Source organism: Apostichopus japonicus, chromosome 14, assembly GCF_037975245.1.
Source record: "Apostichopus japonicus isolate 1M-3 chromosome 14, ASM3797524v1, whole genome shotgun sequence".
Lineage (NCBI taxonomy): Eukaryota > Metazoa > Echinodermata > Holothuroidea > Aspidochirotida > Stichopodidae > Apostichopus > Apostichopus japonicus.
The window spans coordinates 21,635,209-21,657,540 of record NC_092574.1 but is presented as its reverse complement, the minus strand read 5'-3'; the positions used below and the strand labels follow the sequence as shown (position 1 = coordinate 21,657,540).

The 22,332-nt window shown below is 37.4% G+C and overlaps 1 protein-coding gene across 3 annotated transcripts; it reads left to right on the top strand.

The window, feature by feature from the left end:
* Positions 1–4,622: 4,622 nt before the first annotated feature.
* On the top strand, positions 4,623–22,292 carry LOC139979860 (DCN1-like protein 5). Of its 3 annotated transcripts, none has more exons than XM_071991027.1 (7): positions 4,623–4,889; positions 6,450–6,583; positions 7,452–7,606; positions 8,795–9,091; positions 10,959–11,067; positions 11,930–12,137; positions 13,604–22,292. In XM_071991027.1, the coding sequence occupies exons 2-7, from the start codon at positions 6,527–6,529 to the stop codon at positions 13,654–13,656; spliced, it is 879 nt and encodes a 292-aa protein (XP_071847128.1). In that variant the 5' UTR covers positions 4,623–4,889; positions 6,450–6,526; the 3' UTR covers positions 13,657–22,292. The 3 variants fall into 3 exon arrangements, with proteins under 3 accessions (XP_071847128.1, XP_071847127.1, XP_071847126.1); XM_071991026.1 differs by having other exon boundaries at positions 4,652–4,875; positions 8,792–9,091; XM_071991025.1 differs by having other exon boundaries at positions 4,653–4,889; positions 8,792–9,091.
* The last annotated feature ends 40 nt before the right edge of the window (positions 22,293–22,332 follow it).

Here is a 22,332-nt window from a genome sequence, read left to right as displayed (position 1 = left end):
GACCATTTTTGAATGGACGGCTCCTGATAGGTCGGCTGTGTTTGCGGAGCGATCTCTGAGTAGACGGTCTGTATATCAACGACCATCTCTTAGTGGACGGCGTCTGACGTTAAACGGCGATTTCTACGTGGGCGGCTGTTTGCATTTGAGCAGCTTCTCTGAATGAACGACCATCTCTGAGTGGACGGCGCCTCACGTAGACCCTTTCCGCGTTCCATACTTTCGAACTAGGCTGTCAAAACCAGGTTCGTTTAAAGGGTGTGAAGACTCGCGCACAAACGTCTCATGCCGGTAATCTCACCTAGTTTCGAATGAGGTGTAACAGAAGTGTTAGACACCACCATCGATCCCAGGAAATACACACAGCTTGCTACCGTCGGTAATTAGACACTATAGTGCACAGTCAGTACATGCAGCTACGGTCAATACCCACAACACAGTGTATATAGCAGCGATGGACATCTCAGGTCTAGATAAATGATAACAAGGTATCACGTTTCATTACTGTATTGTCTGCATTTTGTAGTGACAAGAAGAAAACTTCACTTGCAAGCAATGGAAAGTTAACTTTCTCAGATGGCCGCACGAGGTTTGGGGCGAGTCTTCAATGCCCTTAAAGTTAATTCCTCTGACAAGCAGGTTTGGGAAGGGCTCCATTAGTTGGTGTTATAACTCGACGATATATACACACACACGCACATATATAAATATATATATATATATATATATATATATATATATATATATATATACATATATATATAAATAAATATATGTATATATGATATATATAGATATATATGTGTATATATATATATATAGAAATAGTATATATATATATATATATATATATATATATATATATATATATATATTGTCCATTCAACAAGGTGTTCTTCCTGATAGCCTTAAGGTTGCACATATTCGGCCACTTCTTAAGAAAGATGGCTTAAATAAAGAAAGTTTTAAGAATTACAGACCAGTGCATGGCAAACCTAAAATTCTTGGGGAAAACTATTCAACGCATTATATCTAGTCGCATTACTGATCATATGAATACCAATGATGTCTATGATCCATTTCAATCTGCTTATAGGGCTAATCATGGTATTGAGACTGCTCTACTTCGAGTAAGCAGCGATATACTTTCTGAAATGGATAATGGTAGAATAGTGGCTATGGTCCTTTTAGATTTGAGTGCCGCATTCGACACTGTGGACCATGAAATTCTGCTTTCGCGTTTGAATAGTTTCGTGGGGATAGATGCTGTTGCTCTGGAGTGGTGCAACTCATATTTAAACAGGCGACCTCAATTGTTTGTATTGGGGATAAATTATCCAATCCTGTATACATGGAATACTCAGTTCCACAGGGTTCAGTCCTTGGACCCCAGTGGTTCCCTATTTATACACTTCCAATTCGTAGAATTTTGATGAAGCACAATATTTCTTATCACGGTCATGCAGACGATACCCAGATTTACATTGATTTCAGTCCTTCTCAAGATAAGAGTGTAAAAGCCATCAGATGCCTTGAAAGTTGCACCAGTGATATCCGTTTGTGGATGAGACGTAATTTTTTGAAGCTTAATGAAGAAAAAACTGAGTTTTTGCTTTTTGGTTCTTGTCATCAGATTGCTAAAATTAATATCCCATGCATATCAATTGGTAATGTTCAGGTTCGCCCTTCCACTCATGCGCGTAATCTTGGTGTAATTTTTTATTCCAGTATGTCTATGAAACGCCACATTTCCAAAATAACAAGTTCTGCTGCATTTCATCTGAGAGGCATCTACAAATTACGAAAATATTTAAATGATAAGGCAACTGAACAAATTGTACATTCTTTTATCACTTCAAGGTTGGATATGGGCAATTCCTTACTTCTCGGTCTTCCACAAGAACAGATTCATAGACTCCAATTAATCCAGAACTCAGCTGCGCGTATTGTAACTCATTCTCATAAGCATTGTCATATCCACCCTGTCTTAAAAAACCTGCACTGGCTACCTGTAAAACATCGTATTATGTATAAAATTCTCCTTATTGTTTATAAATCACTTAAAGGACATGGTCCAATGTATATTTCTGACTTATTACATATTTATGTCCCCTCTCGTAATCTAAGATCCAGCTATCAAGTTTTATTATCTGAAATTAAGTCCAAACATTCTTGGGGGGGGGGGGTAGGTTATTTATTGTTTCTGCCCCTCGCTTATGGAACCAACTTCCCTTAAAAATCAGACAAGCATCTACTCTCTCTAACTTTAAGAAGAGCATCAAATCCCACAGAATGACGAAAGCTTTTATATAATCTTGAACCATTAAGTTTTTCTTCTGTCATTGGTTTGTATTATTTTGTATTATTTGTATCATTTCTAATTGTCAATTGCTCCATGAACATTCTTTGAGTGGTGTGTGCGCATTATAAGTCGTATAATTATTATATATATATATATATATATATATATATATATATATATATATATATATATATATATATATATACATATATATATGAAACCATAATGAGTTGGAAAATTTAGAACAGTGAAAAAACTTCCAGCCTCCACCGGGATTCGAACCCGGGCCTCCCGCTTTATATGCGGACATCCTAACCACTAGGCTATGGACGCTGATTGTATGTCCAGAGGTTCGAAACCGGTAAGGAAGGTCGTATTTCCACTGAAGGCGTTTGTCACCTGTATATAGATCGAACGTCTTGACCAAGACTAAGGTTCTTCGGGCAGAGTAGCAAGGTTACTTGGTTGGTGGTCAGAGACTGCTATTTTTCCTCTGTAATGAGAATGTTTGTTCATCATTGGTGAAAGTAGAGACATAGAGTTAGAGAGGACTGAACTTAGTTGACTTCGTCTTTTCATCATTTGTTTGATGAACGTTTTTTCGCGAGGGCCACCCCTTCCAAACTAAGAAATAGGCCTAATATACTACATTAACTTGGTTTAAATATTTAGTACTTGGATTTGTATCACTAGTATTTCAATTCGTGATGTCATTTACTGTTTTAATGATGAAAAAACTGTTTGCCGCTAAGGTTGGTAGTATAAAAGTGAGAAATTGAGTTGTGTCCCTTAACATTGGAACATGTGTGTACAACGTAAGGAAGAATCGGTTTGCGACACAGTAGAGAAAATTAGCGCTACCATAGAAATAAACGAAGAACCATACAATATTAAGTGATGGGGCTATAATCGTTTTATGCAACAAGAGTTTTCCCGAAAAATTAGAAAACCCTGCATTTCCTTGCGTGCGGGAGGCCCGGGTTCGAATTCTGTTAGTGGCTGGAAGTTGTTCCACTGTTCTGGATTTTCCAACTCATTACGATTACAATTATATATGTATTCATTTGCCTTTGTCGTTTACCTCCATTTCATTAACAAAAATCTGTTCAAACTTCAAAATATCTCTTTCGAGATCCGGCTTTAGGAATCACAAATGATTTCGAGTTGGTTAGAATCATGTTTGATCTCTTGAATAAGGCAGATATGTCACCAAACAGAACTAGTATTGTTCGATACGGGTGACAACCGCCTACAGTGGAACTACGACCTTACTTAAAGGTTTCGAACCTCTGGACATACAATCAGCGGCCATAGCCTACTATGGTTAGGGTGATCGCATATATTATATATATATATATATATATATATATATATATATATATATATATATATATATATATATATATATATATATATATATATCCACGTACAAAGCGAGAGACCCGGGTTCGAATCCCGGTGGAGGCTGGAAGTTTCTATATATCCCCAGCAAACACAAAACGTTATCATAACATATACAAAAGAGCCTCTAAAATATGTTTCTAACGTCGGAATAACGTTTTTATGAGATATTAATGTTATATTAATGTTCCACCACAAATAACGTTATCAAAACTTAAAAAACGAAACTTTTTAATAACGTTTTAAAAAGTTTTTTTTGTGTTTGCGCGGTATATAACTACGATTTCTATTATATATATCCCCCTAATACATGGAAGTAGTTTCAAAACGAACTTACGCATGGTTTCTTTGATCAAATTCAAATGATGTGAGTATTTTGTTATAAGTCTTATTCCATGTGAGTGACTGAATTAGTGAGACTAATGATGTATCTTTCATACGCAATCGTGTAACTAGAACGGTGTTCATACTGTTCGTTTGCTCATTAGTGTCATATTCTGCTCTCATTAAAGTGTCCTGTATATAGTCACTGTCGGGCTGCACGGTTTGTCTCTCAACTTTATTGGGGGATTCGAGTTCATCAGTCCGGTTGACTACTTCCCACCTAATGAATAAGACTTGAAAATATGAGACAAGTATTCCAATTGCTTATATAGGCTACTTTCATATTCAACCACTTGGTGCACAATAATATTTGAGTGAATCCGATAGTTAGAATCCAATCGTTCCCCCCCCCCCCCCCCACCTATTCCTCCATCTCGATGTAGGCCTACAGTGTGAACATATCATGAATAATCCCTAGTTATTTGGAACATACATGCGGTTGTCCAAAGAATGTTACTGCACACAAATTATCACACATTGTTTGTGCACTGTCGATTCAGCAGCTATCATTCGCGGGTGCATTTCTATGGCTTGCAACTTTTTATTTTGGATTTTTATACCACTGCATCCTACCCACTAGGTACTGTACAATCTACCTCCCGGCCTAACATAGTGCGAAGTATACGATAACGTAACCAGTGTAAGTAGAGCTATAATCATGTGTGCCGTCTCTTCGCTGATGGGCACTGCATTCGCGTAAAATCGTGACACAGACACGGGCCTGAAGCGCGCGGAGTGGAGGAGGGCGCTTACACGGTTGAGGCTGGTTTGACGAGATTCCCAAATTGGTAATCTTAGAGTTGTATGTCGTTCTTAGCATTGAACTAACGTTTCCAGTAAAACGTACCGTGGGTTTTGCTTACTTTCGCCCCTTTCATGCTACCCTAGCAAGCCAGTTATGACATGTTACTTAAAGTTAAGGTAGACCTAACACTGGTAGGCCATAGACCTAGCCTACACAAACTTGCAACAGCCTAGCCTCACTCAGTATACATAACGTTGGGCTAAACTAAGGTAAACGTCACTGAGCGTTCGGTTGCCTGACACTGCAGTAACAGTTTGACTTACGTGCACCACGAAACACAACCATTAAACTGGTTCGAGAATGACTATAGACAGCCTAAGTAATCTCTTGGTGACTGCTCAGGGCATACTGTAGCCTAGTATTTGTTTGTTATTGTAAATATTGTAAGCCAATGGTAGCTGGATACGTAATGCAGGATGCAAAAATAGTATAACAGTTAAGTTCCATTTTTTAGACAAACTTTCAGTGAACCAGGGAGAAATGTACTGACCTTAACCAACAATCGTGATAAATAATACCTATTACATTTCCTGAAATTTCAATCAAACTCTTTCCAGAGGAAAACAGAAACACAGCTTGATTTAAAAGTTGAGTCTTTAGAGAGATATACAAATTACAAAAGCTGCTGACTTGCTTACCTTACATAATTAACCTAATGTTCAATGTCACATGTAAATCGAGAACCTGACACATTATTTCTTTGATTGAAGTGATGACTGGAACTTCATATTCAAACTCCAGTAATCAATATTTGACAAAATAGGTTATAGGCAAAAACAGGTTTCACTGAAAATGGGTTATATTATGTTATTCTGTCAGACGAAAATGTAGCCAATAACACAAGCATTTTATCACTGTTAGAATACCATGATTTAGTGTGACCATTTTTGAATATGCATCTTCAAATTAAGGTGATTAAAATATTAATGTTGGTTCCCCTCCCCTTCCATGTTGGCATAACTTGGCCAGTATCTTCAATGTAAGTTTAAAGGGAGAGGTGCTTAAGTTGAGCATCCTTGATAGATACTCCACGAGAAAAGGATGACATATATGTACACAGTTATGAAGTGATCTTTCATTTCCTTTTAAAATCAACTGTTTTTGATACCAAAAGTATTTCAATACAACAACTGAATATCTTGGTAGTTCTGTTTCAAGGATATGCCATACCTAACCTTAGACCTGTATAATTGCTCATTATCAACAAATATTAATTAGGCTGCTACTATTTACTGTGCAGTAACTACTGTGCTATGATTCAGGAATATGCCAGTGAAAACTGGATTTTAGCCAGTACATTATTTCAGCACTGGCTATTTTACATTTTTATTATTTTTAGGAACAGGCTAAAAATGTGAATTTCTAGATCTTACAATATCACCATAATGTATATAGGCTATTCTTTTGTTTGTAGCAAACAACACATAAAATCACTTTCGGTTGTGTTATTCCTGTGTACCATTTTATACTATAACCATGTCGTACTCATAAATTTTAGATACATTTACATTAATTGATTAATTTTGGCGGTCTGTCTTTGTCTTTTTTAATTTGCAGGTGCATTTGTTAAAGTTGTACTCTTCATTTTCATTGTCATCGGTGCTACTTGGTCTCCATGGCGATATAAATAGGCAATGAGCCAGAACCAGGCTACCTCATCATCTGCTCTTCTCCACCAGTTCGACCAATTGGTAAAAAAAAAATATACTTAAAAAGATGTTTTTTCACTTGTTGTTCTAACAAGTGGTCTGTAAAGTCTAGCTTAGAGCCTTAGACTTGGCTCTCCAATGGCAAATTTGTGCCAAAATTCATACTTTTGTAGAGTTACAATTTCAGTTAGTTCAATACCTTAAGAGTCAGTTACTCAGAGCCTCAATTATATCAAATTATGTGCAAGCTATAAAAGTAAATATTTTGTCTGTCAGATGCTCAGTTGAATCCAACAACATTGTATACTTAGCTGACATTTACAAGTATCAACGCTTCTTAGTAGTTTACAGAAAAGCAATGTAAAATGAGGTGCAGCCACATAGCCCGGGCCAATTAGGAGGCCTAGGGAATATGTGATAATATTCTTATTTTTTAAAGTATAATTAAGCAAAAATGAAGACTTCAAAAGGTTGGTGGTACGGTGAGGTAACTGTGACGTGAGACCTGACCAGCCTCTCGACAACAAGTCATTGTGTGTTTATGTGTTAGTCGGAAGGATAGGCTACCAATGAGACAATCTTTCATTCTTAAAATTTAGTTTTTGGCTGACAGTTATAGTAACTGTTTGTGTTTCCTCACTGACATGGTTTCAGCATCCAACTTTCCATACATTATTGATTACTATGTACATCACACGTAAACCCAAGATTGCTTATTTTGTGACATTCTCCGTCCTACCTCACTGGAAATGGAAACTAGCGTGTCGATTGAGCTGATGAACTGCGTTTTCGTAAGGGTCTCATTCACCGCACATCAAAATCACAATGAAAAATAAACAAAGGTTTTTATAATGAATTAATTGTATTTGCTTTCCCATGATGGGATGTTTTTTTTGTCCCCATTGAACAGAACCTCAGCACAGGTTTTGGAACAAGTCCGACCTTTGCCGGCTTGTCACCTTACACTGAGAGTGTCTTCCCCCTCGACAGTATGGCTCCAAAGAGAAAACGTAAGACGTCTTCAACCCACGATGATGGCGAAAGAGGCAAAAGAGTCAAAGAAGGGTATGTCTAGGCAGGGGGTGAGGAGGTGCATGGAGGGGAGGGGGGGCAGGCCTTAAAATGAAAGATGTTTACCAGCTAAATGATAGTGGATTCTGCTGTACCCATCAGCCAATTGACATGTGCTGTAAGTAAGTGAAAAAAACAGAGGGAACTTGATTTTTGTCATTACATTATTTGAGTACTTGATTTTCTTTAAACAAAATTGTGAAATTCAGAACAAGGGGGGGGGGGTGGGAGAACAGGGGGTGGGGGATGGAAGGATGTGGCTGGTGGATGGTGCAAGTTAGCTGGTTCTTGAGTTAATGAAAATAAAGTATTAAGCCCTGGCCCTCATATCGCCATTAGATTTGACCAAAAGTACATCTTCGAATGTGTAATATCACTTATATACCTAGGCTAAGTTGTCCCCTTTGACAATGAGCAGACTATTTGTGGGGGGTTTGCTGTCGTGTTGTCCTGAGCTGTTGTGACATAAATATTTGACAAAACAGCGCATTTGTTGTTGCAAGTGCATTTTTCTGGTAAGAAACATTATGTCACAATTGTAACCAACAACTTTTGTTTTTTATAATCTTCTCTCAGCTTTGTCTCAAGTTTATGGAGTTCTTATAAAAGAGAAAAGTATTGCATGTCCAATTTAAAATGGATTAAATGAATGAAAATTATAGATAAAAAAATGAAAATTAAAGGAAGAACCATTCACAAACACACTTATTATTTGCTCACTGTTAAACATATTCAACTCCTGATGTTTCCAGCACGTGCAAAAACCAAACAACCACATACTATTTGTAGCAAAGATTTCATAATAAATAATGAGAACTGTTCTTTGTTGCGAAGTTCATGTCTCCATTTCAGTGACATTCAGTGACAACTGTTGTAATTTTAACTGTGGAAATTTGGAGGGGGCAGCAAAGGGAATCCCAATTGTTTACTCTGGTGGTAATGAGATCAAGGGATGGAAGGAGGGGAAGGGGGGGGAGGGAGGGGCACAGGCTTTTGATATGCCTTTAAAACTTCCATATTTTGCAAACAGAAATAATTATATTTTAGCACTATCCTGGGACATGTTTATTAGTTCTTCTGTAATATAAATAAATTGTTGATGAATGGGTTAAGCAACTATAAAAGAACTATACTTTTTAATTTAAAAAAAAATAATTCTCCTGTTTTTTACCTCTTCAGTAGCTTGAAACAGTATCTCCATCCAAATTCATTACATGGATCAGTTCATCATCAGCACAGCTCGTCCCATCATCACCTCCATCACCAAGCCTTCTCTGAGAAACGATGCCTGGCATGGTTTCAAGAGTACACCACCCAGGGGGAAAACCAAATTGGCCCAGAGGGGATGGAAAAGTTCTGCGAGGATATCGGCGTGGAACCAGAAAATGTTGTTATGCTAGGGTTAGCATGGAACCTTGGCGCTAAAAATATGGGCTTCTTCTCCTCTCAAGAGTGGATTAATGGCATGTCACATTTGCAGTGAGTATTGTCAGTTCTCACACAATCGGGAGTGTCTCTCCCTACATGACTATTTTGAGGTGGTTTTGGCTTTATGGCTACGCTATGATGATGATGATGATAGTATGTAGGAAAGTGGTCGAATACAGAGGTGCACTCTAGTCCCATCAATGGGTATTTGCTCCTAGAGCAGCAATGGGTGTGTCAATTACAAGCCTGTCTAAACAACTCTATGAACACTCATCGTAGAAAGAATGCTTGATATATAAAGCCTGTGTTCATTTGAAAATTATCTCATGGATAGGATTAAAAATAAGTGAGCTGCTGTTGTCTTCTTAACTTTTGGTAAATAGAGAACCAAATTCAGGTGAAACTCAACTTCACAATCAGCTAAAAGTGGCTCAAACTTGGCCCACCAGATGCCTTCTTGATCAACGATCAAGGTCAGTGAAAGGTCGTTCCTCTCAGTTAAAGTTCATTCCTCTCTCGTGGATGAGGATTGAACTCCACCCTGTGAGCTGTAGCTATCTTTAGGATTTTATTGCTCCTAATTAAGTATTTGAGTAGATGTTCCTTGTTCTGCATTGTGAATGGCAACTTCTTTATTTGTTAAAGTGTTCTTAGTTGGTAGTGATACATAGGCTTGGTTCAGCGGTTAGAGTGTCCCCCTCACAATCCTTAGGTTTCAGGATCAAAATTATGCCAGGGGGCAGATTCTCTTGACCTATTCAAAAATCACTGCAGTGCAGTGGTGATGTGTGGAGTCTTCCGTGGATTTGTTATCTCTGGCTTGTGAACTTGGGAAAGGGTTTGTTTCTGTTCTTCACTTGGTTTTGAAACAACTTCGTTTGTCATGGCTGCACTGCAGTGATGTCGAATGGGGTGCGCTTGCCTACCTCAGTATTTGAAAAAGTGGTCAGATGCTTGTGTATACTCTCTCGTCCGTCAGATGGGGACGTTAAATGGTAGTCCCAGGAGCAGGAATGGGAGTGTATTCAAACCCCTGCCTTGTTATCCTCTGAACACTTATCGAAAAGAGAAGGTTCGAAATAAGCCGGTGTTCATCCACGATCTAACACGGGTAGGGTCTCAAATAAGCTACTGTAAGGCTTCCTGCTCCTTGGGTCTCTTAACTAACATAGATTAGTTCTCTGTCTGTACAATGGGGGACATTAAAATAGCAATGACAAGAATAAAGGAGACCAAAAAAAACAACCGGTCATAATTTCTTGTTGTTCAATTTTAAAACTCTCTGTTTAATTTTGATAGGATTTTGTTTTGTCATGCCTCCTTAAATTACTCTTTTGCATCACATTGCTTATCAGAGCTAACCTGAACTGATGTGAAGTCAAAAGTATTAATCTTAGCAGAATCAGGGGAATAATTTAGAAATTCAACTTTTGTGTAGCAGTGTGGAAAGTGCTAACTTTTGTCTCATATACAACACTATGGTTCCTATTGAAAAGAGTTATACACAGAGGGCAGTTTGACCATTTTTGCAATGAGATACTGGATATGTTTTCTCGCTGCAAGAGTAACCGACCTTTCTCATAATTTCTTGTTTTCATTTTAGTTTTAGTTTTTAATTTCTGTGTATAAAACTGCTCTACTGTGTAGGTTTGCATGATTTCTGTTTATTAAACTGCTCTACTGTATAGTTTTGCACTTATATACTAGCAACTTTGAACATTGTGCATAGCATTTTGCGATGCAACACCGAAAAATTAATTTGTCTGCTAAATTAAAGATGAGGAACACTTAGAGGGGAACATTTTTTTTCTTTTTAAATTAATTTTGTAGTTTAACTGTACAAGTGGCATAACACTCACTACATACTCTCCTTTTAACCTCACTTAATCTTTTCCTTTCTTTCTTTTGTACCTCGCAGAGTCGATGGTGTTCCAAAGCTGAAAGCGAAACTAGATCTACTACGAACGCAACTCTCTGATCAAGTCTCATTCAAGAAAATTTACAGATATGCCTTTGACTTTGCTCGGGTAAATAGTCTTCTTTGTCTCTTGAAATTAGTTTTCATAATTTTGTACCAGTTCTGTTTATTCCTTTTAATGGGAAACTTGCCAACAGCCATGGAGCATCATACAAGGAGTTGCATCAAAGGGCAGAAATATTTTCATATTAATGAACAAGCCAAAGCATAATTTTCTTTCCTATACTGGGGAGTGATCCACCTCCCAATGTTTATAGACAGTTAAAAGATGAAGTTAAGTCCTGAAAATTTTATAGTCCAAAAAAAAAAAAAAAAAAAATGGAATTTGAGTGCTAGTAATGTGACCATAGCTTTCCAGTTTTCAAGATTTGTAGCTTTAAACTTTGGAAGGCTCCTTGAACTTTAAAAGTGACTGTAACATCGTTTCCACATTGCATGCCATCAACTGAAAATGTTAACGTTAATAAATAGTTTTGTGAATTTTTTTTTGCCTTTAAGTCATTCTCTAGTGAAAACGCATAAAAAAATCACGGGCTATAAAAAATCACGGGCTAATGTCATAGTTCTCATTGAAGGTAACCATCCCATATACTATTTTTTTATTTGAACTGTTGAGTTTTCTCTTGAAAAAACAACTTACATAGTCAAGAGTTGGACTTGATTGCAGTATCGGAAAAGAACTATTGGAGTTTGAATTTCCGGACTTGAGTATTTGATGGAAAACGGCTCACACCATAGCAGGTTCGATTTGCTGATTGCACCTTCACACTGCGTGTATTCTTTTCTCACCTCCTTTACTGAAATACTGCCCTCACTCTTATAAGATGATCTACCTCAAACCTTTTTTTCATCATGTATATTTAACATGGACTTAGCTCAGACCGCTTCTTGCCAAAATTGATCATTCACAGGATAAAGACCAGCGAAGTATGGACATAGACAGAGCCATGGCTATGCTGGCCCTCCTACTAGGGGGACGCTGGTCACATCACAGCGCATTCCATCATTTCTTGGAACAGTCTCATTACAAAGTGCTCAACAAAGACCAATGGTGCAATATCTTGGAGTTCAGCAGGGCTATCCATCCAGACCTGAGTAACTATGATGAAGATGGAGCATGTAAGTCCCTGATACTGGCCCCCCACCCCCACCCCCCTCCCCACTCCACTCTGCTTCAAGTACTTTATTATGGTCACAGAGTAGTACAGTATGGGGATAACTTGGCATCTCAAATGGCTTTGCAAATTGTTTAATTGCTATACAAGTCCCGAGATGCGTAGCAGTGTTTTTTTTTACACAGGAAACGATAGTGTTTTATAAAAGACAAATTGCAGAGTCTTCAAAACTGCTGAATCAAAAGTGGGAACACGTTATTATATCCTTCAATAGATACCAACGGTGCAAACTACTGTCTGTTTGAGTGAGGGGGTGTGTCAAAAACATAGCAAGAGACTGTCCGAAAATAGGGCGGAATAAAGGGCATAGAAAGGTCTCAGATGAAAGTTTAAAGGTGGTACACAGAGTCTGTGGAAGTTTTACCTCAGCAGTGGTAATAAGCTGAAGAAAATAATAAAAAACCAAAAAATTAAGCAGGCTAAAATAATTGTAGATCTAAAATGGGTTTTTATAGTAGTACAGAAAAACACAGAAACATGGGAAAAGGTTTTTTTTATTGGTGGGGGAGGGTGGTGGGGGGTGGGTTCTGAGGTTTGTCACTTGCGATACCAAAGATCACTTTCCTGAACTCTGGGGAAGAGAAGGATTCAAGTGCAGGAGAGGCTATTGTATCCCATTGCACAATATATGAAAGACCAAACTCAAAGTGGGCAAAGAATGGAGGGTAATCCAGAGTCCATTCTGATGTATTCTATTAAGCAAGGGGAGGAAACAACACATAAAAACTTAATTAATAAATTTACAAAGCAATAGGTTTACTTTTAATTTTATACATGTTCAAAACAAATCAGCTTTTGCAGCAGTTCTTTTGTTTTTCTTCTCTGTTTCTCTGTCTTATGACCAAAAGGTTATTTCATTCTAAAATTCCAACAAAAACTAATCAAACTTTGTAAGCAAAATATAGCGTTATGTAAATCAGCACACAGAACCACAGCATTTTCTGATGATGAGCAAATTATTTTCCAAGACTGAATTTGTGCAAAATACGAGCATTAATTGCCATTAATTCGTTTTGTAGTAGTTTCTATGACTTCTATGACAGTGTAAATTTCTTGTTTCAAGTATTTAATAAATCCTGAAAGAGGTTTTGTACTTTTTCTTACATTGTGGCAAAACATTCTCGATATCGGTCTTAAAGGTGCTCTCTAAAACTGCTAGCAAAAGCTGCATCTGCATATATCCATGGTAACATCTTTTGCATTTTCATGATGGGAAGTATCTTGTTGTTAATAACCAGCAGCTTTAAAGACCCTCACCTCTCCATCTATTCTTTAGTCTTCTTTTTACACCACCCTATGTACCCCCTTCCACTCCTCTACAACCCCCCCCCACCCTCTCCTCTGCCCTCTCCTCACCTTAAAGTGATAAACAAAACTCAGATTCAAATAGAAATACTGTTTTCTTTCCAGGGCCAGTACTTCTAGATGAATTTGTAGCCTGGTTGAAGTCTGGTGGTGTGTGAGTGTCCTGGTTCCAGCGGTTCCACGCCCGTACCTGCCTTTTACGTAAGACCAGTCCATTTTGACATTGTTGCCAGTATTCCAAATAGTTTTACGAAAAAGCTTCTATCTCATTGGAACATTGCTTATGAAAAACTCAGAACATTTGAGCTTATGGTTTTCTTTCATACATGTTGGTGGAAAACTTTGACTAGTTTGGAAAAGGAGGTAGTTGATAATTTATCGTCGATGCATATTCCAAGAGGAAGAAATTCTGTCCTTCCGAGCTCGGAGAGGAGAGTGCTCAGAAATTTCTGTGATAATTCTGCTGGGCGGAGACGAATAGCAAATAACTCAAAGGCATTTGCTGAAGGATGCCTGAAAATGTTGAGGTTTGAGAATTTTCTGTGAAAAACTTGAAAAAGTCTTAATTAGTGCTGAGGTAGCCTGCTTCAGTGTATTAATGTGTCTTTTTATAAAGATTGACAATTTTTACTTTATTATGCATTATGAAAAGTAGAATGGTATTGGAAGTTTTTTTAAGGAAAGTCAAGTGTATGCAGAATGAAATTACCTAAGAATATATTATTATTTTTTGGCTCCATGCCTGGAAATTAACTGAGGGTAAGACCAGTTGTCTTAAATGCTCAACTTTTCTATTACAAAACTTTGGTCTTGAATTGTGTTACTAATTTTGAATATCCTGCTTGAAAGGATAAAATGAAAAAAAAAAAGGTAAATTCTAATGAAAATGGAAGGATGTAAGTGTAGCTTATGTTTCTGTATCTGGTCTTTGGTTTACAAGGTCAACGAAAGTGAAAAGCTGCTTTAAGTAACAATTTATAATGATGATGGTGAAAGCGGGGGCTGTATTCAAGTCTAACTTGTTAATTTTATTCCAAATGTTTCTCTCTTATTAAACCACATTTGTTTTCTTGTGGGTAATGACCAATGGCTTAGAATTATGCAGAGCTGTAGACCGACATAAAATACAGGTTTAAGAACAAACCAATGACCTGCATGGGTCCTATCACTCATAGTTAAGACATTTTGGGTGAAGAAAAATCTTGTGTTGGTTCTTAAAGCAGTGGCGAACATAGAAAGCTCTGCCATCACAAAGGGCTCCCTGGTAGATTAGTTAAGGGCTCCCTCATGTGTGAAGAACTCCCTGATGTGTGAAGGGCTCTCTCATGTTTGAAGGGCTCCCTCATGTTTGAAGGGCTCCCTCATGTTTGGAGGGCTCCCTCATGTTTGGAGGGCTCCCTCATGTTTGGAGGGCTCCCTCATGTTTGGAGGGCTCCCTCATGTTTGGAGGGCTCCCTCATGTTTGGAGGGCTCCCTCATGTGTGGAGGGCTCCCTCATGTGTGGAGGGCTCCCTCATGTGTGGAGGGCTCCCTCATGTGTGGAGGGCTCCCTCATGTGTGGAGGGCTCCCTCATGCGTAGAGGGCTCCCTCATGCGTAGAGGGCTCCCTCATCAAAGAGTGCTCTTTCATAGCGGAAGAGCTTTCTTACTGTAGAGGGCAGTCTCTCTGTAGGGTCTCTGTTTAGACATCTCCCAGGGTTGGCAACAACAGAATGCTGCCATTTTAGTAACATATTATTTATCTTCATTGTAGGTGTGAAAGAGTTTGGACTGCCCAGTAGTAGTAGTAGCAGTAGAGACAACTCAAACATAAAGGTTATATTACTAAACTATTTGGGTGAGCATATATTTGTGACACTCTGGTTCTGAATGGTCTGTTGTTGAATGTATCTCAAGGTTCAATTAGGGTTCTTGTTTCTATAACTTGATTCTCTCATGTCCAGCCCAGAAGTACAGTAAATCTGTCATTGGCTAATCTGAGTCAGTTAAGTCAGATTTAATTTGTATGATCTAGATTTTGTTGTTGTATGCTGCCACTATTTTCCGTCTCATGTGGGTACCCTGTTTTGGATGGAGGGGGTTTTGGTTACAATGCTGAAGGCTCAGTAACCTTTGCAATCGTGCTGGCGTAAATGTGTGTATGTGTGTGTGTATGTGTATGTGACGGCCAGCTTGTAAACACGATATCTCAAGAAGCGCAAGTTGAGTCAATGTCATGGTTTGTAGGTAGATGCCCCATGATGTGTATATGTGCCCTATTGTTTATGGTTCCCATCTCATATTGTGTAGTGGGTGGGGCTTATTGTAAAATTCTTCTAATGGCAATATTTCTTCAACCGTATGTCCGATTTAGTTCATAGTTTGTATGGTGATGTCAGTTGATGATACGCACATCATCATATAATCAAGATATTCATTCTAATTATTATTCATTAATGGGCGTGTCTAGAAGTTAATCACAGTGAAAAGTTTGTAAACTTGATATCTCAAGACCTACAAGTTGATTCAATGTCACACTGGGTAGGTAGATACCCCATGAAGTGTAGATATGCCCTATTGTTTGTGGTTCCCATCTCATGAGTATTAATGAGTGGGGCGGGCTTTAACGTAAATATTCTTAAGATGTCAATATCTCTTCAACATTATGTCCGATTTATTCCATTTGTGATATGGTGATGTAATTACATAGTAAGTATATATGCTCTTTGCAACAACAACTTTGACCTCATTAATATTCATGAGTTTTTTGGTGGGGCTTAATGGGAAATAGTCAAAATCAGCTTGTAAACACGATATCTCATTAACCACAAGTTGAATCAATGTCATACTTGGTAGACAGATGCCCCATGATTGAAATTGGTAGAGGTAGAAGGAGGTCATCAATTGCCAAAGTCTGAAAAACTTTTAACATGAAAATTCCAAACTTAAAGATACAATAAATCTGCCCAATTCACCAATTGCATGATTTTCTTTTGGTAAACATAGTTTGGTCAAATTCAGTTCAGTTAAGGTTTGTGGAGGGGCTCTGTAAGTCTTTATCAGCACATTCCGTCATCCACGAATGTTCAAGGAAAGTTGATATGTAATGTAGTATTGCTTTAAGCACACTCAAGTGGCCCTTATCCAGTTTCACCCGCTGAGCTTCAAGGGGTCAACAGGTTATTTCAAATGGTGGAAAAAATTGGCTCAATGAGTCAGAAGGTTATCTTAATTGGTCTCCAATTTGCAATTTGTTTTGTGATTTTACCAGATGACTTGTAGCTTGTCAAAATATTTTCCACTGCATTTAAACAATCTCAGAAGCTATTCTCAGTCTGTCGCAACAAATCATTTGGTGTGCACAAGTTCATTTATGTTAACACATGTATGGCCTACCACACTATGAACATGTTTAGGCATCGGAACCACTAAACGATTTCTGTTTTTTGTTTTTTTTTCTTTCATTAAATAAAAGAGTTGGCCATTATCCTCTGTATACTGATGCTCTGTTCGTCATGACTGAACATTAAGTTGGCAGTGCTCACAAGACCAAGACCGCCCTATAAGCTCTAATCATTAGATTGAATACAGTGGATACTGTTTCATCATTTTGCAATCTCAAGATATTTTACAGTCTAACTAAACGATTAGGTTTATTATCCTTGACTGAATGTACCAGTTTTGGATGATCGTTGACTGGAGGTACCAGTTTTGGATGAGTCTTCTTCTTATTTTTTGTTCGTAAGAATGCTCACAGTTATTTGACAGAAGAACAAATGGTCTTCCCGGAGCAGGAATGGGTGCAACAATTACACACCTGCTTAAATTTCTCCGAAAACTCATTTAAAAAGAAAACGCTTCGTATATTAAAGCCGTTGTTCATACAAGATCATCATTAGTGTTTCAAATAAGGTTCTGTTGGATTCCTAAATATTGGGAAAGTACTAAATATTAAGGCATTGTGGTATCTAGTGGTATTCTTATGTACTTCTGGGGAGGAGGAGGAGGGGGGGAGGGAGGAGGAGATTAGGAATAATTTATTCAATTTTTAAGTAGCATATGACACCTTATTTTAGTGAAATCAAGTAATTTCATCTTTATCTTTCTTTACATAATGAGGCTTAAGATTACCTCGTCTTCCTTTTAAAATTTTTCCACTAGGAAAAAAAAATGAATACAAGTGCAAAAATATGCTCGAGTTATATTTTAATTTCCCCTGTTAATCTTCATTAAGTTGCACTCAGGTAAAGCCAAATGCTAGCAATGCAAGGTATATTGATTGTAGCACTCAAGAGGAGCTACCATAAAATTAAAGTTCCCATTGGACTTGAGGTATGCCTCCATCCAGATCATGTTTTGAATCTGTTAATGGTGATTTGTCAATTCCCAAAGTGACATTTGCTTTGGAGGTGGTTAAATATGCCAGAGCTTAGTCCATTCTGGACTTTTTAGAAGTGACTTTGGAAGAGAAAGCTTTTATGTATATCAGGTCATGGGCAGTATTTGCACAATAGGGGAGTGAATATTATAACCCCACCTTGTAAGTGACTTTAAAAAGTACTTGCTCATTAACTTTCACTTGGTAAGTAACTATAGAAAGATGTAACTTTAATTTTGATTGATGCTAAGTATTTTTGACAAAATCGTCAACCAAAGGACAAAATTTTGACAATTTTTGTTTTATTGGCTTAAAAGCATGACGATACAGGGATAAGTTTTAACAATTCTAAATAGAACATATTCTGTTTTCTAGGATTGCTATGGGGCACTTTGGCATTCATGTATCTCTTAACCACCTTTCTTTATTCATGAATGATGACTGGTTGTCATGGAGACTTTTTGAATTTCAGTTTTGTGGCATCTACCTCTGATTGTAATGGGTTTGTTGCTGGGTGTTCTGGGAGTACTCGATGTTTGATCATCGTGTAAGTGTCCCAGCATCAGAATTGAGACCAGTGGCGGTCTCCTGTCAGCCTTTGTTTCACATAGAAGACACCATTATGACAATAGGTGTAAAGAAAAATAGGTGGGTTGAAGATTGGATGGCAGCCAACATAATGATAGTTTGTTTCTTCACTCTTCTCAAACGACTTTCCACATTTTAATATTTTTCATGAGAGCTTCAAAGGCTTTCTTTTCACCAAAACTGAAAATGTTAATTTTTTTTGTTTATCTTTTATTTTGGAATAATTGAAGCTTTCCATTGCAAATGAGAAACATAAGTTATAAGAATGAGAAAAATGTATCTTTAACAGTAAGCAGGAGTAGGCAAGCCAAGCCCAACACAGTTTTGTCGTCAGACAACACTTCTATTACAAAACAAAAAAAAACAAATATTGTGGTAATTAAAATATCAACACATTTGTTATGATATTGCTGTAATAACTTAAGTGTACTTTAACCAGACAATTTATTTACCGACAGGTTTGATAATTGACCAAAAATAGCCACCTCTTACCTTATCATTGTCTTGCTCTTCTATTTTTGGACTAAATCAATCATCAGTACTTTTGGTTTGGACCTTGGTCAGCATATCATATGTCTAAGTGCATAATTGTGTATGTTCTTTTGAGGTGGTGTGGGGGGGGGGGTGGGAGAGGGGGGTTGATCCAGCAGTTTTGGGGAGGATTTACTCTACCCCATTGTCCATCATCATTTTGACCTCTTGGACAGTGCAGAAGAACAAGTAATTATTACCAATGTTAAAGTTGAAAATTTGGCAGACTGTTGGAAACTCTTAGCTAACTCCCTTAAAATGGCCTTAAGCTTATCTTGCTGACAAGAAATGAGTGGATTAGATGAACTTTGATCGGCAATATCATAGATCTGTCTGTTATGTAGATTATTGGCCATGCTGAGACCTACGTTTGGGTTGTAGCAGTGGGTCTGAAGAGAATTTACTGTCAAACAAAAGTTTACGCTGACTCATGGAGAATGCAAGCTTTATACATATATATATATAGATACATACATACATATTTGGACCTGTCTGAAGTAATTTTGTGTATGACAATAACAGAACTCTTAAATAAATGAAACTGACCCTTTAAATACCTCCACATTGCCATGGCAGGAACAGGAACTAAGCTTTCACTCTCGAAACCAGTTTTCTAAGTAGTTGTTGTGGTTTTCAACCATCACGCTCGGTTTGCGTTATATCTTTACTATTTGTAACATGTTGGATTTCAAGGCAATACCTTTCTTTCTTGTCATTTATATAAATACATATATATACATATAAATATATATATATAAATATATATATATATATATATATACATATATACATACATACATATATATATGTATATAATATATATATATGTATATATATATATATATATATTTATTTATATTTATATATGTATATATATATATTTATATATATATATATTTATATATGAAAATCGTAATGAGTTGGAAAATCAAGAACAGTGAAAAAACTTTCAGCCTCCACCGGGATTCGAACCACGGGCCTCCCGCTCTGTACGCGGACACCCTAACCACTAGGCTATGGACGCTGATTGTATGTCCAGAGGTTCGAAACCGGTAAGGAAGATCGTAATTCCACTGTAGGCGTTTGTCACCTATATCGAACAATACTAGTTCTGTTTTTGGTGACATATTTTGCCCTACTCTAGAGATCACAAATGATTTTCGAGTTGGATAGCATCATGTTTGATCTCTAGAGTCGGGCAAAATATGTCACCAAAAACAGAACTAGTATTGTTCGATATAGGTGACAAACGCCTACAGTGGAATTACGATCTTCCTTACCGGTTTCGAACCTCTGGACATACAATCAGCGTCCATAGCCTAGTGGTTAGGGTGTCCGCGTACAGAGCGGGAGGCCCGTGGTTCGAATCCCGGTGGAGGCTGAAAGTTTTTTCACTGTTCTTGATTTTCCAACTCATTACGATTTTCATTTATATATATTCATTTGCCTTTGTCGTTTACCTCCATTGCATATATATATTTATATATATATATATATATATATATATATATATATATGTATATACACGTTTGGTTGGTTGGCGTCTATCTTGGCGCAGAGTGCTCTTTGTCCGGTGGACAGAGCGAAGTATAGGTGAGAAGTAGTTGAGACTAATGGAACACTAGTAGTTGTTATTCAGAGTTTCACGCGTTGAGCCATCATCAGACAACTGGTAGCTTCATGTTGTACTCCTGGAATATATAACCCAAACAAGTAGACTCATTGAGGATTATCGGTGATTATTGGTGTACCATCCCTTTGTCGGCGTCCAGTGGGGGAGATTATCTGTTGGTTGCGGTTCCTTTGTCGGTGTACTGCGGTTGGGCTGGGGAGGGTGAGGCCAGGCAGGCCCCTTCTGAAGTTGCTTATGTAGAACTTGTTGTCGTAGCAGATTGTAGAGATAAAACTTACCCTTACTAGTGGATGTAATTGCTCTGCAAGGATTAACCAGTGGAGTTCATATAGTGTTAATCGTTCTTGCGAGATGAGTTGTTGAAGAGGGTAATTCACAGCCTGTTGTGACCTGAAGAAACCCTCTTCAAGAGATTCTACAGATATGTCAACCCGTCTAAATTTTCAGTACTTCACACTGAGAATAATAAGTATTATTGGAAATATGATATTCATTTCATTTATTCTGGATTTGTATGCACCTGCATTTCTTAAAAATAATTCCAGTCTTAGACAACCAAACATCTCTAGTAGTGCTGTGGCTTTCAAAAAGAAATTCTGACATGCAACTCCTACAAGTTCCATGTAACATGGCACTTAGGAGTGTTAAAAGTCACTAAAACTCATGATATATAACCAGAACACATTGGTGTAGTATGTAAGATTATTGGTCAGAGCTCTGTAGACTGTGTAAGTAAAATATCCAACCGTTTTTTTTTTCCTTGGCAAAGATAATTAGGATTACATAAGTCAACGATATTTATGTGAAGCTGTTGGAACTGATCATTGAGAGTTGAATGAGAATATGTAATGAATTTGATTTTTTTTTGGGGGGGGGGGGGAATGTTATGACATAATGAAAAACTGATTTGTGTTTGTGTCAAATATTCATTTTTGGTCTCTTGAGTACCAAAGAGGTATTTTCCAAACATAGCATATCTGATTCAAGTCTCTATCAGTACTTTGGTCAAACCCCACTGAGGTCAGTCACTCAAGATATCTTGGGTGACTGTTCATACAAAAAAAAAGTATCTCCACGAGGGAAAAAAATGTCAAACTTTTCAAGTCAATTTAATCCAGGAAATGATTTGACTCACTCGAGTCATGTTGCAGTAATGTAGCTGAAGCCTACACTGACGCTGTTTTGATCTTGAAACTTTTTTGGCCACTTTTTGTGGGTTTGCCACTGATTCTGAGGGAGACTCACCAATCGGTGTAGAAGCAATTTACAGGAAAAAAAAAGTTCTATCTGTAAGTAAGTCCATGTATCACATGTTGATTTAAGGAAAAAGGAAATTGTTTTTAAAGTTATTTTCTTGTACACTGAAGGACTTTGAATTTCTATACACATTTCGTTCTCCTCTTGTGACCTTGTCAGGAGGGAACCTGTGACTAACGTCATTAATTAATTACTTAAAAACTTTCTTTGTTTTATTGGAGCAGAAGATGCTGGAGGTACTCGTTCTGAGTTAATCAGAGAAATGTTTCACTTTCTTTGTGCTCAGAGGAGAGGTTGTGTAACTAAATTGTAAATAACCAACAAGGAAAATGACTAAGAAAATGAAGAAAAAAATAATCTCCATGTATAATGCACTTTTGTTAAGTTTTCTGGTATTATATAAAAAGTAAATATACAGTCTACAACTATTCTTTTGTTTACGAATTCTTTGACTTTAATTCTTGAGTG

Bases quoted from the DNA above. Each gene is read 5' to 3' on its own strand.
- LOC139979860 (XM_071991026.1), top strand. From the start codon at position 6,527: ATGAGCCAGAACCAGGCTACCTCATCATCTGCTCTTCTCCACCAGTTC. The intron at 11,068-11,929 runs GTAAATAGTCTT...GATCATTCACAG, and splicing joins ATGCCTTTGACTTTGCTCGG to GATAAAGACCAGCGAAGTAT. The intron at 12,138-13,603 runs GTAAGTCCCTGA...TTTTCTTTCCAG, and splicing joins CTATGATGAAGATGGAGCAT to GGCCAGTACTTCTAGATGAA.